This window comes from Hemibagrus wyckioides, linkage group LG16, assembly GCF_019097595.1.
Source record: "Hemibagrus wyckioides isolate EC202008001 linkage group LG16, SWU_Hwy_1.0, whole genome shotgun sequence".
Taxonomy (NCBI): Eukaryota; Metazoa; Chordata; class Actinopteri; order Siluriformes; family Bagridae; genus Hemibagrus; species Hemibagrus wyckioides.
In genome coordinates, this window is record NC_080725.1 from 7,530,626 (window position 1) to 7,544,976 (window position 14,351).

At 36.6% G+C, this 14,351-nt stretch overlaps 1 protein-coding gene across 2 annotated transcripts; it reads right to left on the reverse strand.

Annotated features, from left to right (window-relative positions):
• Positions 1-1,394: 1,394 nt before the first annotated feature.
• Positions 1,395-13,932, reverse strand: ypel2a (yippee-like 2a). Of its 2 annotated transcripts, XM_058411036.1 has the most exons (6): positions 13,750-13,932; positions 9,717-9,872; positions 9,117-9,342; positions 4,600-4,643; positions 4,358-4,466; positions 1,395-2,680 (listed from the first exon to the last, which is right to left on the reverse strand). In XM_058411036.1, exons 3-6 carry the CDS (start codon positions 9,222-9,224, stop codon positions 2,591-2,593), a joined length of 351 nt encoding a protein of 116 aa, XP_058267019.1. In that variant the 5' UTR covers positions 9,225-9,342; positions 9,717-9,872; positions 13,750-13,932; the 3' UTR covers positions 1,395-2,590. The 2 variants fall into 2 exon arrangements, with proteins under 2 accessions (XP_058267019.1, XP_058267018.1); XM_058411035.1 differs by lacking the exon at positions 9,717-9,872.
• Positions 13,933-14,351: the final 419 nt, after the last annotated feature.

A 14,351-nucleotide genomic window follows, 5' to 3' on the forward strand; every position in this document is an offset into this window, starting at 1 on the left:
GGTGTGCAAGAAGGAAACCTTTGCTGCCTAAAAAAACATGAGGGCAAGACTGAAATTTCCCAAAGAACACAGAGACAAAGGCCAAGACTGCAATAATGTGCTTCGTACAGATGAGTCTAAAATTGAATTATTTGGACACCATAACAGAGCATGTTTGGCATAAACCAAATACAGCATTTCAGCAAATGAACCTCATACCAACTATGAAACATGGAGGTGGAAGTGTTATGGTTTGGCGATGCTTTACTGCAGCAGGACCTGGCCAGCTCACCATCATAGAATCTATTATGAATTCTACATTGTATCAGAAGGTGCTTGAGGAACATGCAAGATTGCTGATTTCTTTTGTTTAATAAGTGAAAACAAAGTGATATTTTGTTGTTTGCATGCAATTACATCACTTTCATCTACAGGTACAATTAAAACAAGATCAGAAATTGAAATGTTGACATTTCTTAATAAGGAACTGAATATTCAATGGGATGTCCTAATTTTTTCACATTACTCTCTCTCTCTCTCTTTTATTTATATATATATATATATATATATATATATATATATATATATATATATATATATATATATATATATTATATATCAGCAACAATTTCTATGTATTTTATGGATATATGAAAAGAAAATGTGAACTATTTTAATGAATTAAAATTGTGGTCAAATGTTCCTGAGAGAAACACCATTTAGAGAGATGTTCTGTATGGTTATGCCTGTGTTTATGTAATTTGCCTTTGGTTTGAAATGCTCCCTCTCAATGTCCCTGCATTTATTTTTAGATGGTGTGACTGTCCAAGGGAAGGGGAGGGGACCAGGAGGCCTGGACCCACTAACTCATTTATAGCAATGTACTGTCATTTCTATATACAATGAGTACTGTTAGTTGTCAGTTTGTAGGGTTTCTTTTATATTACTATCATTCTGAACCTCTGAACGTCTCTTGCTCTAAACCATAACCTACTGTATAGTGAGCTCTATAGGCTTGATTTTCTCCTGACTAGGACATGTATGAAACAGTAGTACCATGCTATCAGCTAAGCAATATTAAAAAGGCAATATTAGTCATTCACATTGTCGCCATGGTCGTCAATGTTTGGGAGGGTGCTTACCATCTGCTCTTATAAACAGTGCTGAGTAATTCCATCATCCCAGTAGGCGCACACACACACACACACACACACACACACACAAAGGTCTCTAATATACTTGTTACATAGGAAATGTCCAAAAGGACTATTTGGGCTTTGCTTATGTGCATTTTGTTTCCCCAATATGAATGCTGTTTACAGAAAGTAAACCTACCAGATAACAGCCACAATTTTGCAATTTATGACTATTTTTGCACTATTCCAGTATGGAATGAAAGGAAAGGAAATGAAAACTCATTCATAAACTCAGCTTTACTGATAACAGACTTAAATATAATGTTTCAATCTCAACAAATTTTTGAAAAAAAAAAAAAGAAAATCATAAAATACATCTTTTAAACTATAAAGAAGAGGAATTATACCATGCCCATAGCAGATCATAGTTCACAGACATGACAAGACTGTTAATAATTAAGAATAAATACACCCCAAATTTGCTTATACATAACTGTGTAATGTATATGTTCAAAGCAACTACAAATGACACAAAATGTACAATCATATTTAGAAATCTCCACACCACAATGTGTAAATAATAATGTAAAAGAAGCTGGACACAGAAATCAGTTTGGTCAGTGTACTGCTGATTGAGAAGTCTTTGGTTACACACACAGGGTTTATTAAAATTTCTGTGATGTCTGGTGATCTTAATGGTCTAATTTGATTTAAGCTGTAGACCTGTGCTAAAATCACATTATATGATGATGATGTTGCTGATGATGATGACAGTGAGAAACTGAGAGTAAGAGCACACCCCCAATAATAAATATCAACCAAAGATCCACAATACTGAGAGGAGAGTGAACACTTGTATAACTGACCCACATACATAACAATCACTAGACATATGAAAAAAAGAACAGCATTATGAAGAGATAATACATATAAAGATGCTACTACTGAAAAAAATCAGGTCTGCTACAGGTTCAACACAGGGTTTATTGCCCCTGAAACAAATAAAGAAAATCAAGATCAATAAATACATGTTTAAATAAATCGTGCAACCCATCAAAGGGACCAAGAAAGAAACTTGTTCTTTTGTTTGACAGCTGTGTAAGTATTTTAGTGTCTCAAGTAAAATGACCAGCAGGCACTAGTGTAAGGTGCTGCACAAAAAAATAAATTTTCTCCATGGGTCCAGCCATTGGGGAACAGTGCAAGTGGAACTAAAATGCGCTTTGTGAAACCTATTCAATCCAGCTACCTGGTTTCACTGTCTGTATACAAGCATGGATGTTCTATAAGGATGTACTTCCTTACTTTGCTGTATTGAACTGAGCGAAAACTCAGAGTGCAAATTCTCAGTGTGATGCTAACAAACACGTGCACACATCTGCACATAGGAGAGGCACAGCCCTGATATATATATCTTGAAGATATAGGTCAGGTGAGTGAGTATCCAGGAAAAAAGCTATGCATTTTTAAGGTCATTAGTCCCACCCATTGTCCTTGATCATGTGGGCAAGCTCAATGATAAACTTCCCCTCCTTGTACTTCTGACTGCTCTCAAAGGCATGTTCCTAATGAGGAAGAGAGAGACAGACATCTATCATACAAAGTCATACCTGGTCAAACTATACTTTGAATACAAAAATAACAGGTTGTAGATAGGCTATTTTACCCTGTAAAAAATTTTAACTGCAGTACAACAGTTTACTCAACTTGATGGAAGGAAAAAACATGAATGGCTTGTTTTGCATATCACACAGCTTAAACACTCCCTCTGTAAGATCCCTGCACACAGGGTGCTTACTGACAGGGCCAAGTAGCGCAGCATGAGAGCAGCTCTCCCTCCTTCCATCAATGATACCAAGGTGTTTAAAGCTGCACATTTAATTTAATTTCTCATCATTTTTGAAGTTATTAACAGGACAAATATAAATAAAGGAATATGTGATCAGTCAGATTTAAAAAACAATATTAAGCATAATAATAAAACATTAACTTCTTATACTACATTTAAACAAGTTTTGTAATGACTAGATTGCATTATGTGGTGTGGGTATAACCAGTTCTATAGTATTAAATTTATTCGATTAAAACCTACAACGTACAATAGCACAGCAGTAATGTGAATCCTGCAAAATGACAGTGCAGTTGGTTTGGTTCTCAGCTCCCGTGCATGCTCAGTGTTTGTTTTTATTCAAAGCTTGGAAAATACACACTCAAATCATGTTGAATATACACTAAATTAATTGTGTTAATCTTCTCAATTCATTCACATGGAATTCACTTAGAAACAAAACTTGTTGAACTTGAACAATTGAAATTGAAATGTGTACATTGGGTTTTTATCTGGACATGTCTGCCTTCTGTTCACTGCATGTTGAGCAATACATTAGAAAAAGATCTACAAAAAAGACCCCCTGCCACCCAACACAGATTACTAATGAACCCCTTCCCTTCCTGAAATTCAAATCACGGGGTTGAATGAATGTGCTTGTTTGGATTTCTATATTATCCATTAATGTGAAATTGTTGATATGGTGAAGCTTTCTGTGGAGATTATCATTTATGTCACTGTAGCACTTAGCACTTCTCTAGCATCCCACAACATTTACTATTACTATAAATAGTTAAAAGTGATGAGTAGGCCATAAAGAAATTTCCAATTACAATTAAAACAGTTGCTAATTTGCTGGGGTATAAGAGGAATAAACTTCAGTCTTTGGAAAACAGTCAACTTCGGACATATTGTTTTAAAAAAAGTGCCAAATTTGCCATTTCCATGAATTTTGATTTGCACAACACTTTATTATCCCCGCTTCTTTCCACCATGGTGCAGTTAAACATCCTGTGTAATAAATTAAAACAACAACATTTGGGACTGAAGCCTTACCAATGCCACTGTTATTTTGCTAAAACAGTTTGCACTATTGTTTTTTTTATTTCCTACACAATAACTTTTGTGTTTTGTCAGTTCTATTACCATGGTGATTTCTGCACCAGCTCAGTCTAGTGAGTTTCTTCGGACAACATAACATTTCTTTTTTCTTTCAATTAAGTTTTCTCCCATATATCTAAAGTTGTTAAGCCTTAGAAATGTCTCACCAAATCTCTCTTGAAAACATTTTTACTAGGGCACAGCCTTCTTCAAACAAGTGTGTGTACCTGAAGCATTTGTGTCCTGTATGAATGTGTGCAAGTCGACTTGGTGTGCATGATTGCTCAATGAGAGCATATTATCAGACACTCACATATTTCCATCCTAGTGTGGTTTTGCAATTTTCACAGTAGATGTCAGCCACAGCATGGAGACCTGTCAGCAGAACCCTCTCCTCTGCTGGCCCACAACCAATATTTACCCTGAATGTTTGGGAGAGAACAAGGGAAAATGAAGATAAATATGAGGAAAGAATGAAGCTAATACTACCTTAGCTGATAAATTAAGTGACACATTAGTTTACATTCCAATAATGAATCAGTTATAGACACTTACACAGAGTTGAACAGATAGGCTCTGCCTTGACTACCTTGAAATGACTGCAAAAAGAAACATTAATTCAATTGCCTGTGACAACTTTGTTTTATTGAAGTAAATGTAAAAAAAAAAAAAAAAGTTTCAAACATACTGATAAGAGAACACTCATAACAATAAAACATAAAACAGATGAAAAAATATTCTCTCATGGCTATTCTGAAAGCTTTGGCAGATGGGGGAAGCCAGTGGACCAAAAGGTCCCTGGCCATATGGCTGTGGATCAAAAGACCCCAGAGTTATTGGTGCATTATTCGCCTGGTTCAGCTGAGCACTGAGAAAGAATCTAATGTATAATAGCACTTGCACACATATTACATACGTTAGGTTAAAAATATCCAAATTACATATCCAAAATGAGATATAAGATTATTATATTTATATATTTTTATATTATATAATTGTTTTACATTTACTTCTGAGTTCTGTATCTGTTTCCCTTCCTTTTTTCTTTATTTTGTTATTGTATAATTAATTATATAGTATCTAGAGATCTAGAGAGAGCTCTCTCAAACACTGACTAGAGCAAAAAATGCATTATTATTTGCCTAAACCTAATGCAAGCATATAGCTTCCCCTAACACTTCATACCAATACTACACTATGTGCTCACCTGTTTTCATTTTCAATTTCAATCACACTCATCACCTTGCTCCTTTATAAACCTCTTTTTGTTACAGCTTCACTTTCCTTTGTGTTCTGTTATTCCAAGCCATTTGTTTTGCTCACTGTTATCTGTTTTTTTTTTTCTTTGCCTGTGCTCACGTTGGATACCGTTTGCTCAACGTTAGACTGTTATCACACTGATTTTTCATTGATGTGAGGCGACATGGACAGTATTGAGTTAATTCATTAATCTTGTTACAGTAACAACCATCAAAGGGAGGGATATAATAGCCAGCAAATGAACAGTCAGTTTTCAAAGTTGATGTGTTGGAAGCAGGAAAAATTGGCAAGTGTAAGAATCTGGGCCAAATTGTGATAGCTAGACGACTGCGTCTGAGCATGTCTGAAACAGCAGGTCTTGTGGGTGTTCCTTGGTATACAGTGTTTAGTATCTACCAAAAGTGTTCCAAGGAAGGACAACCAATGACAAGGTCACGGCTGCCCAGGACCCATTAATGCAAGGTATGAATAAAAAATTAATTCAGGCTATGGTACTCGCCACTTGCTGCATATCGAGTAGTATTGCTGCAAGCCAGCCAGAATGCCCATACTGAACTCTGACCTCCACCGAAAGTGACCACAATGGGCATTTTAACATCAACAGTGTGGCTTTTTAATGCAGGGGCTTCATCCTTGCAACTACAGCCCTACAGGCCAAGGCAGTGTAAATTAAAGTTAAAATAAATGTGTCTCTAATTGATTGTTTTAAAATGATCTTTGATGTGAAGTAAGTAGATGTCCTAATTCACTTGCAGAAAGAAATGTATAACATGTAATGAGTGAAAAACTGATACTAAATAGGTAATGTACTTTACTAATACTAACAGGTGTTGATATACTCTGCAAAAAGAGCAGGGCTGTTTCTGAACACTTGGGGGATGTATGTGGTGGCACTTCCCGAACACCAATCAAATTAGTTTACATGAAGGAATGAACAGTTTATTTATTATTTATTATAATTATTATCTTGAATGAGAGAGTTTAATAAAGAATAGTTCAATACACAATATAATAACAACTGCTGAACAAGGAGCTCTGCTTACTCTAGATCAGATTCTGCCTGGGTCACATCTGCATTTATGTGAGACAATTATTTTTTTTGTAAGTTTTTTGCATGCATGACTGCATTTTCCTGCTTAATCACATTTTATTGGTTACCAGCTGCTGTCATGAGAAACAAGATTAGACAATTGGGAGGATGTATGTTTCCTGTTTCTCATTCAAAGGTACTAATCATTATAAACACAGAGATATGGAGGTGAAAGCCACTGACGTGTTCCAGTCGAATTTAACACCAAAGAAAAGGAGATCCAGATCTATAATAGAAAAGGTAATTTTCCTCTATTATTAATTAACATATTATTTTAATAATTTTCAGATTTGTCATAAAGATATTTGATGGCAACAATATTAATACAGTAAATTAGTTTGACAGTGTCAAGGCTCCTCCCCCTCATGCCCAGCACTGTGAACAGAGCTGCTCAGCACTACAATGTGTGCATCTGGGTTTGTCATATTTTGTTTACCTGTTCACTTGTGTTTTGTTATATTTGCTTGTCTCCCTCATGTTTCCCATTTGCTCTCACCTGTTTTCAGTTTTGCCATTAATTACCTCTTGGCTTATTTAAACCTGTGGGTTTCTGTGTTTGGCATGAAGAGTTCTTTTTTTTTTTTTGATGCCTTGTTACGAGGCAGACTCACAGAGGTTGGATACAAGTGCAGGATGTAATTTATTAAATACAACAAGGTGCTAAGATGAAACAGTTACATAATTTTGCCATGTCACAAAAAGGCAGTCAGAGACAAAAACAGGGAATACAAAAGGTATGAAACAGTCACAAAATTAGGAACTGAAAAAAAAAAATTGCCAGAGTTTAGGAACACATATGTGAGCCCAGTGAGAGATCAAAACTGCGTCCAAGAACCACAGGGGCAAAACACCAATATCCAAGGCAAACCGGAATCAAAAAACAAGAATACAGACAAAAACTGGAAAAAACATGCAGATAATACACAGCTTAACATCAGAAATCACAAGATACTGAGTGTGTACCTCACAAAGAAGCACTGGAACAAAGGAGCTTAAAAAGGGAAAACCAAACACACATAAAAGGGAAGCAGGTAAGCTAAATTAAAAGTCCAGTGACTGATAACATGGGAGTTCTGGTGGTTGCTAGAAATTGGGTTCCCCAGTGGTCATATTTGTTGGCTGCATCAAAGCAGAATGGGATATTGTGTGCAGTGCGTGTCCTTGCCGAACTTCTTTGTTCTATGTTGCAACATTCTGGTTCTCTTTGTTTTGGGTTATTCTAGCTACTGTTTGCTGATTGCCTGACCTCTGCCTGTTTTCTGTTTTGATTTTAGATTTGTCTGTCTGCCCTTATTACTCCACTTACATCCATCTTCACCTCCATTTCATGACAGATGTTTGACTTGATGGTGCTTTAAATAATTAAATTAATTTGTGTCATCACTGCTTTTACTGGCTTCTGACAGCCACCTGAAATGCACCACACTTACCAGTTTAATTCTACAGATCAAGATAACAATTGTGATTTTATTTTGTGTAATTTCTCATCCTTCCAACATTAATTTCTGGTTACACCACAGCAGTACAATGCGTTACCGCACCTAAACACAAGTCTTAAAAAAAAAGAAAAAAGATTTGTGTGTGATCGTGTGCTGTACAATTGTAGATGTTATGCAATAGACCTGCTTTGAATTCTGGATAGTGTGAAAATGTTGAGCAGTATTGTGCTACAAGCCATTTCAGTATTATTTTCTCCACATTCTGGTGAGCTGTAGATACTGCAGGCCTTGTATAGGCTGTAGATACTACTTAGTTTGCCAGTATTTTTTCCGTTCAATTACATCAACAATGGAAGCAAAAAATAAAAAAACTTTGTAAATCCACTTAATTTTGTAAATTTGTACATCCACTTAATAAATGTTACTTTCATAGCATTACTTTTGGTTTATTTCTCCTTGTCTGCTGTTTTTCTTTGCGTTTGTTTCTGCCCCGGAACAGCATGATACATGGACTTCTTCAGCAATCAATATTCAAGTGTGCTTTTAAGTGTGCTCTATTTTAAAGATGATGGGGCCCTAAGATGGTCCAGAGGCCCTAAGCAACCACTTATACCATTTATAGTAAGACACAGCCTTGACCATGAGGCTTTAATTGGTCAGAATTGGTTAGAATTTTACATTTTTAACTTAATGAATAAGAGAGGAAATATAATGCTGGTCACAGCTAGCTAATACAAGCTATGCATGATTGAGTTAGCTAGTCAGCTAATCATCATTCTTACTTGGCTTTATGCCAATTTCAATAAAGGTTCATGGCTAAGACCTGAACATCTTACTGCAAGGAAGAATATACAACCTATTCGTGTTATTGTTAATTTATTTCATAGATGTATCTGGCTGTTACAGGTTTTGTTTAGCATGGAAAAATAGCAATTTACAGACAGTGCCTGAATTATTTCCACATTTGGTAAGTTTTAGTCCTCTATCAACCCATATCAAGTCATAATGAATGATGCTGCTCCACAATAGCACATACAATTCTGTTCTCAATAGTGTGGTAAATATATATAAAGTAAGGCTTTACAAATTAGGCTAAAATTTGACTGCTTTCTTTCTCTGTCAATGTGTCTAGACGTGTTTTTGTTGATTATGATATAACTGAATATCTCAGACCATAATTAAAGGTTATCACCTTGATCTGAGATTAATATTCATGACTGCTTATTTAAATCACAAACAAAGCAACAAAAAAGGGCAAATCAACATAATGGGCTGGTACCGACCTTGGAGATGAGCTCGTCATGGTTGGCCAAATGAGCTCTGCAGTGGATACAGCTGTATGTACGATGACAGTTGGGTAAGTAGGCCTGAAAAGTCTTAGAGCGTGTCATGGCAGTAGTGGCAGGAGAGACAGCACGGGAGCACAGTGGGAAAGGCCAATCAGCCCAGAATGGATCACAGGGGAAGCAGTGGAGCACACAGGTAAGGGCCGTGGTGGAACTCTATAACCTATTTTGGAGCAAGGGGACACAAAACATCAGCTCCTTTGACTAGTCCTAGACTAACAAACTAGTCTTAATCCTCTTTAATCCAAAATGAAGAACAAGACAAAAAAAAAAAGGAAAGAAATCTATTAACAGCCTTTCACAAGAAACTGACTGTGCGGCTTTTACTTGCTTTCACCCCTGCTTATACAGACACGAACACACACACAGCCCATAAAATTACTAGATAAGACCCTTCTTCCTTGGCTGGGATCGTTTAGAGCCCTTTGAAGCTGCATTTTGGAAGTTCAGACTCGCGGGTACCTGCGGGTGCTGAGATGTTTTTCTGCTCACCATAGTTATAAATAGTGCTTATTTAAGTTACTATTGACTACCTACCAGCGCAAACCAGTCTGGCCATTCTCCTCTGATCTCTCTAATCAGCATGGTGTTTCAGACTGCACACCCTCATGTTTTTTGTTTTCTGAACCACTGTGATACTGTTGTGAAACTCCCAGGAGATCAGTTCTTTCTGATATACTCAAGCCAGTCCATCTGGTAATAATAAACATGATACAGTTAGTGCCACAAAGTTTCCATATCGTAATGTTTAATTTGAACTTTATCTAAAACTCATGGACACTGGAGGAACATGAGAAAACACATAGAGAGTAGCTTGAGCTCAGGATCAAAGCCAGGACCATGGAGCTGCAAGGCTGGAATGGCATCCACTAAACAACCATTCTGCCCACTGTAGTATATGCACAGATCAGCCAAAACATTATGACCACTGACAGGTGAAGTGATTAACACTGATTGTCTCCTCATCATGGCACCTGTTAGTGGGTGGGATATATTATATTTGTCCTCAAAGTTGATGTGTTAGAAGCAGGAAAAATGGGCCAGCATAAAGATTTGATCGAGTTTGACAAGGGGCAAATTGTGATGGCTAGATGACTGGATCAGAGCATCTCCAAAACTGCAGTTCTTGTGGGGTGTTCCCAGTCTGCAATGGTCAGTATCTATCAAAAGAATACACAGTGGATCACAGTTAGATGTGTATGGGGCTGCATAGCCAGTCAGGGTCCCCAGGCTGACCCCTGTGCACCACCGAAAGCGGCAACAATGGGCACGTGAGCATCAGAACTGGAGCAATGGAAGAAGGTGGCCTAGTCTGATGAATCATGTTTTCTTTTACATCATGTGGTTGGCTGGGTGCGTTTGCGTCGCTTACCTGGGAAACACATGGCACCAGGATGCACTATTTGAAGAAGGCAAGCCGGCGGAGGCAGTGTCATGCTTTGGGCAATGTTCTGCTGGAAAACCTTGCATCCTGCCATCTATGTATATATTACTTTGACATGTACCACCTTCCTAAGCATTGTTGCAGATGTACACCCTTTTGCACCATGCCACAAAGCAAAAATGGTTCAGGAATGGTTTGATGAGCACAACAACAAGATTGAGATGTTGACTTGGCCTTCAAATTCTCCAAATCTCAATCCAATCGAGTATCTGTGAGATGTGCTGGACAAACAAGTCCGATCCATGGAGGCCCCACCTTGTAACTTACAGGACTTAAAGGATCTGCTGCTAACATCTTGGTGCCAGATACCACAGCACACCTTCAGCGACCTAGTGGAGTCCATGCCTCGATGGGTCACAGCTGTTTTGTCAACAAAAGGGGGACCAACACAATATTAGGCAGGTGATCATAATGTTATGGCTGACTGAGCAGTATGTGTGTGTGTGTGTATATATATATATATATATATATATATACACACACTGTATATATATATAAAATATTTGCATTATGATTATTGACATTACTAGGGTAAATTTACAATTACTATTTGACTACATTTATCAACATTACTCCAGTGGACTGTCCACTTTGTTGGTGGTGATTGTATATTGGCGTGCTAATGTTAGATTTTCATGTGATTACCTGTAATGTTAATTTACATGAATGGTAATGCAGCAATTTGTTGCCTTTTTATAAATGTGAATTTTCTAGCTATCAATCACACTCAGGGTAATTAACATCATATCATAAATAAGGAAAGACACCATTTTACCAGCTGTCTTTTTTCTCATTAGTTTTTTGCTGCTGTTCTTTCCCTACACTCTCACCATCCTTTTTCTGAGCAATGGTCAAATTAAAAACAAGGTGTGTTGATGTTTCAGTATAGTTTATAAATAAAATGCATACTTAATGGGATGATCTATACTTGGGCAGTGCTAAAGTAGTGTAGAAGACCAGAACGTTGTATTAAGACTTCAGTATGTGGCATCACCAGACCGACTTTGTATACTGGCTTATCATACAAACAAAACAGCCCTGTGGTCCAACAATGGTTAGCACTATCAGCACATGCTGATGTCATTAATCCAATCACCAAGCACATGGATGAGCTCAACAAACCATGGTTTGGTGTCACATTCATGGTGTCACATCACATAAATACAATTACAATGGAACAAACTGCTGTGTTTGTTTATACATGCTTATGTATGAGTCAAAATACATCAGATGAATTCATTAGGTATGAAGTGGAGACAAAATACTCCGTATAGCAGCCTTTGTGTTTGCCGCTTTGGTCAAGCAGGCTCTTGAGCATAATTAGCTATTATGGTGTCAATTCAGTCATTTAGCGTTCAACTAATTAATGCAGCTGCATACTCTTGCAAGGACAATCTCATTTTCAAAAAGAAATTGTTTTGTCCTTGTTCCAGGAACAGTGTTTCCACAGGGAAAGCTGAAATATAAGTCGGCAACAAACATGCATAGCAATAGAGTTTACAGTTAGAAGGGATACAACAGTTTCAACACTGTCTTTACCTGGGAAGGATTGTTTTTCTATAGTAGTCTAGGTCAGAGTGTAAATATCTCAAAATGTAATGGATTTATTGATCTTGTAAAACAATGGCAGATGATCAGTGGCTTTTCTCAAAACTACTCTTTTTCTGTAGTTACTCACTGGATATTGTTTATCACAAAAAATAGTATTATTCTGATATATAGTTTTACTAATTTGATTAATTTCATTTGAGACAGAGGGAAAACAAAGCTGTTGTGCTACCCAAACCGAAGCAGACCCCATGAGCATCTGCTGCACTGTATCTATCCCATTATCTGATTCTTGTCATGAGAATTGCAGTGTGTAAACATAATGCCATGACTTTTTTTCATTCTGATGTGCATACTGCAAGCCTGTGCAAGATGGTTTAGCTTAAACAGCTCAGCACCTTTGTCACTACAGTTGATCCCAATCAGCTTAACTTATGCAGTCTAGAAAGGCCATTATGATTTGTCGGCTGTACTTCTAAAAATGGGAAAATTAACTAAAATTTAGTTTCCTGTCTATTTTCAACAGGTCTATTTGTTTGTGGCCTGCTGACACAAAATGACAGGACATGCATGCTTTCCTATCTTTATATGTCAGAAAGAATCATACAGATGACTTGGTGTAAGGTTACTGAGAAGGAAGCGTAAAACAGGTATAAAGACATTTCTACAAAAATGTGTAGACTATTTGCCAACCTAGATCACTCTCAGATTCATAAAGTTTAGTGAAACAGAAGACATAAATATTCGCTCATTCTGTACTTGCTTTCTTCCCACTGACCAACAGTCCTCCTCTCAGACCATTTAACTGTACAGGCAACATAATATACAACTAATCTTGTTAACTGTACATAATTCTTGTATATATACACACACATATACATTATATATATATATATATATATATATATATATATATATATATATATATATACATACATATATATATATATATATATATATATAACTAAATACAACTCACTTCATATTAATTATTGTATATTTACATTTTTAAACAATAATAATAATAATAATAATAATAATAATAATAATAGCTAACACTGAGACATTTCTACAAATTGTCTCATTATGATGATGTTTAAAGTGAAAACAACGTAAGACTTGTTTTGTCTTATGTCACTACGTATAGAATATTAACAGAATATTAAAATTAAAATAAAATATTATTAGTGTTTTACTTTTTAGATAATGTGTTTCACAGTCAGAACAGGTATTACTTTTAAGCAGTATTATAATTCGAAATCTCGGTGGCTTTAGGAAGGCGTCAGGAGGAAGCGCGCTTTTAACTTTTAATGCATCTTTTCCTAGCTGCAGTGTTTTTGTTTTAACTTTTACTTCTACGTTATCAATCGATGCAGATGCTATTTTAAGCACAGTCTCCGTAATGGACACTGCGTCCATTCTGAGTCCCGATCTACGCATCCACTTTCTCAAACAGTACTTTGTCACAAACTATGAGTTATCCAAAAACAGTTCAATTCATGCAACACCAAACGTTAAGACATCACAATAATTTACAAAATGCTACTGAATACCAAAGACTAATCTGACTAACCGTACCTCAGAATGGAAAGGACGAAATGTAATGTTTCAGTCGTGCCGTCTCTTCTCTTCTCTTCTTGAGGTCCAAAATCAGGCACAGTAAATCACTACTGTTGTATTAGATCAACTTTCAATAAACCGTCCATACTCCTGCACGACTACAAACGTACACAGTAAAACATGCAGCACGGTGGCGCACTGGCTTAGCGTACCGCCTCCAGTTTGAATGACAGGCAAGATAACCAATCAATAACAGATAACGGCCTAGCAACAATATTCTGATTGGCCAATCAAAAAATGCAACAGCCAATGCAGAATGGGAAACATAGCTTACATCTACTTGTCCTGATTTACAGTTCATTGGGGGGGGGGGGGGGGGCGCTAATTGACAGGTTGTGGATTTTTCTTTCAAATATTGTTGAAAAATATGTATTTTGTTTCAAATATTGTTGAAAAATATGTATTTTGTTTCAAATATTGTTGAAAAAAGTCCCCATAACATTACTCAATCAGGCTCATACCCGATTAAAGCACAACTTGCTCCATCACCGTGAAATTAAATGCACTGCCTAGCCAAAAAAAAAAGTCACACACTTCAATATTTCTCATGATTTCTCACA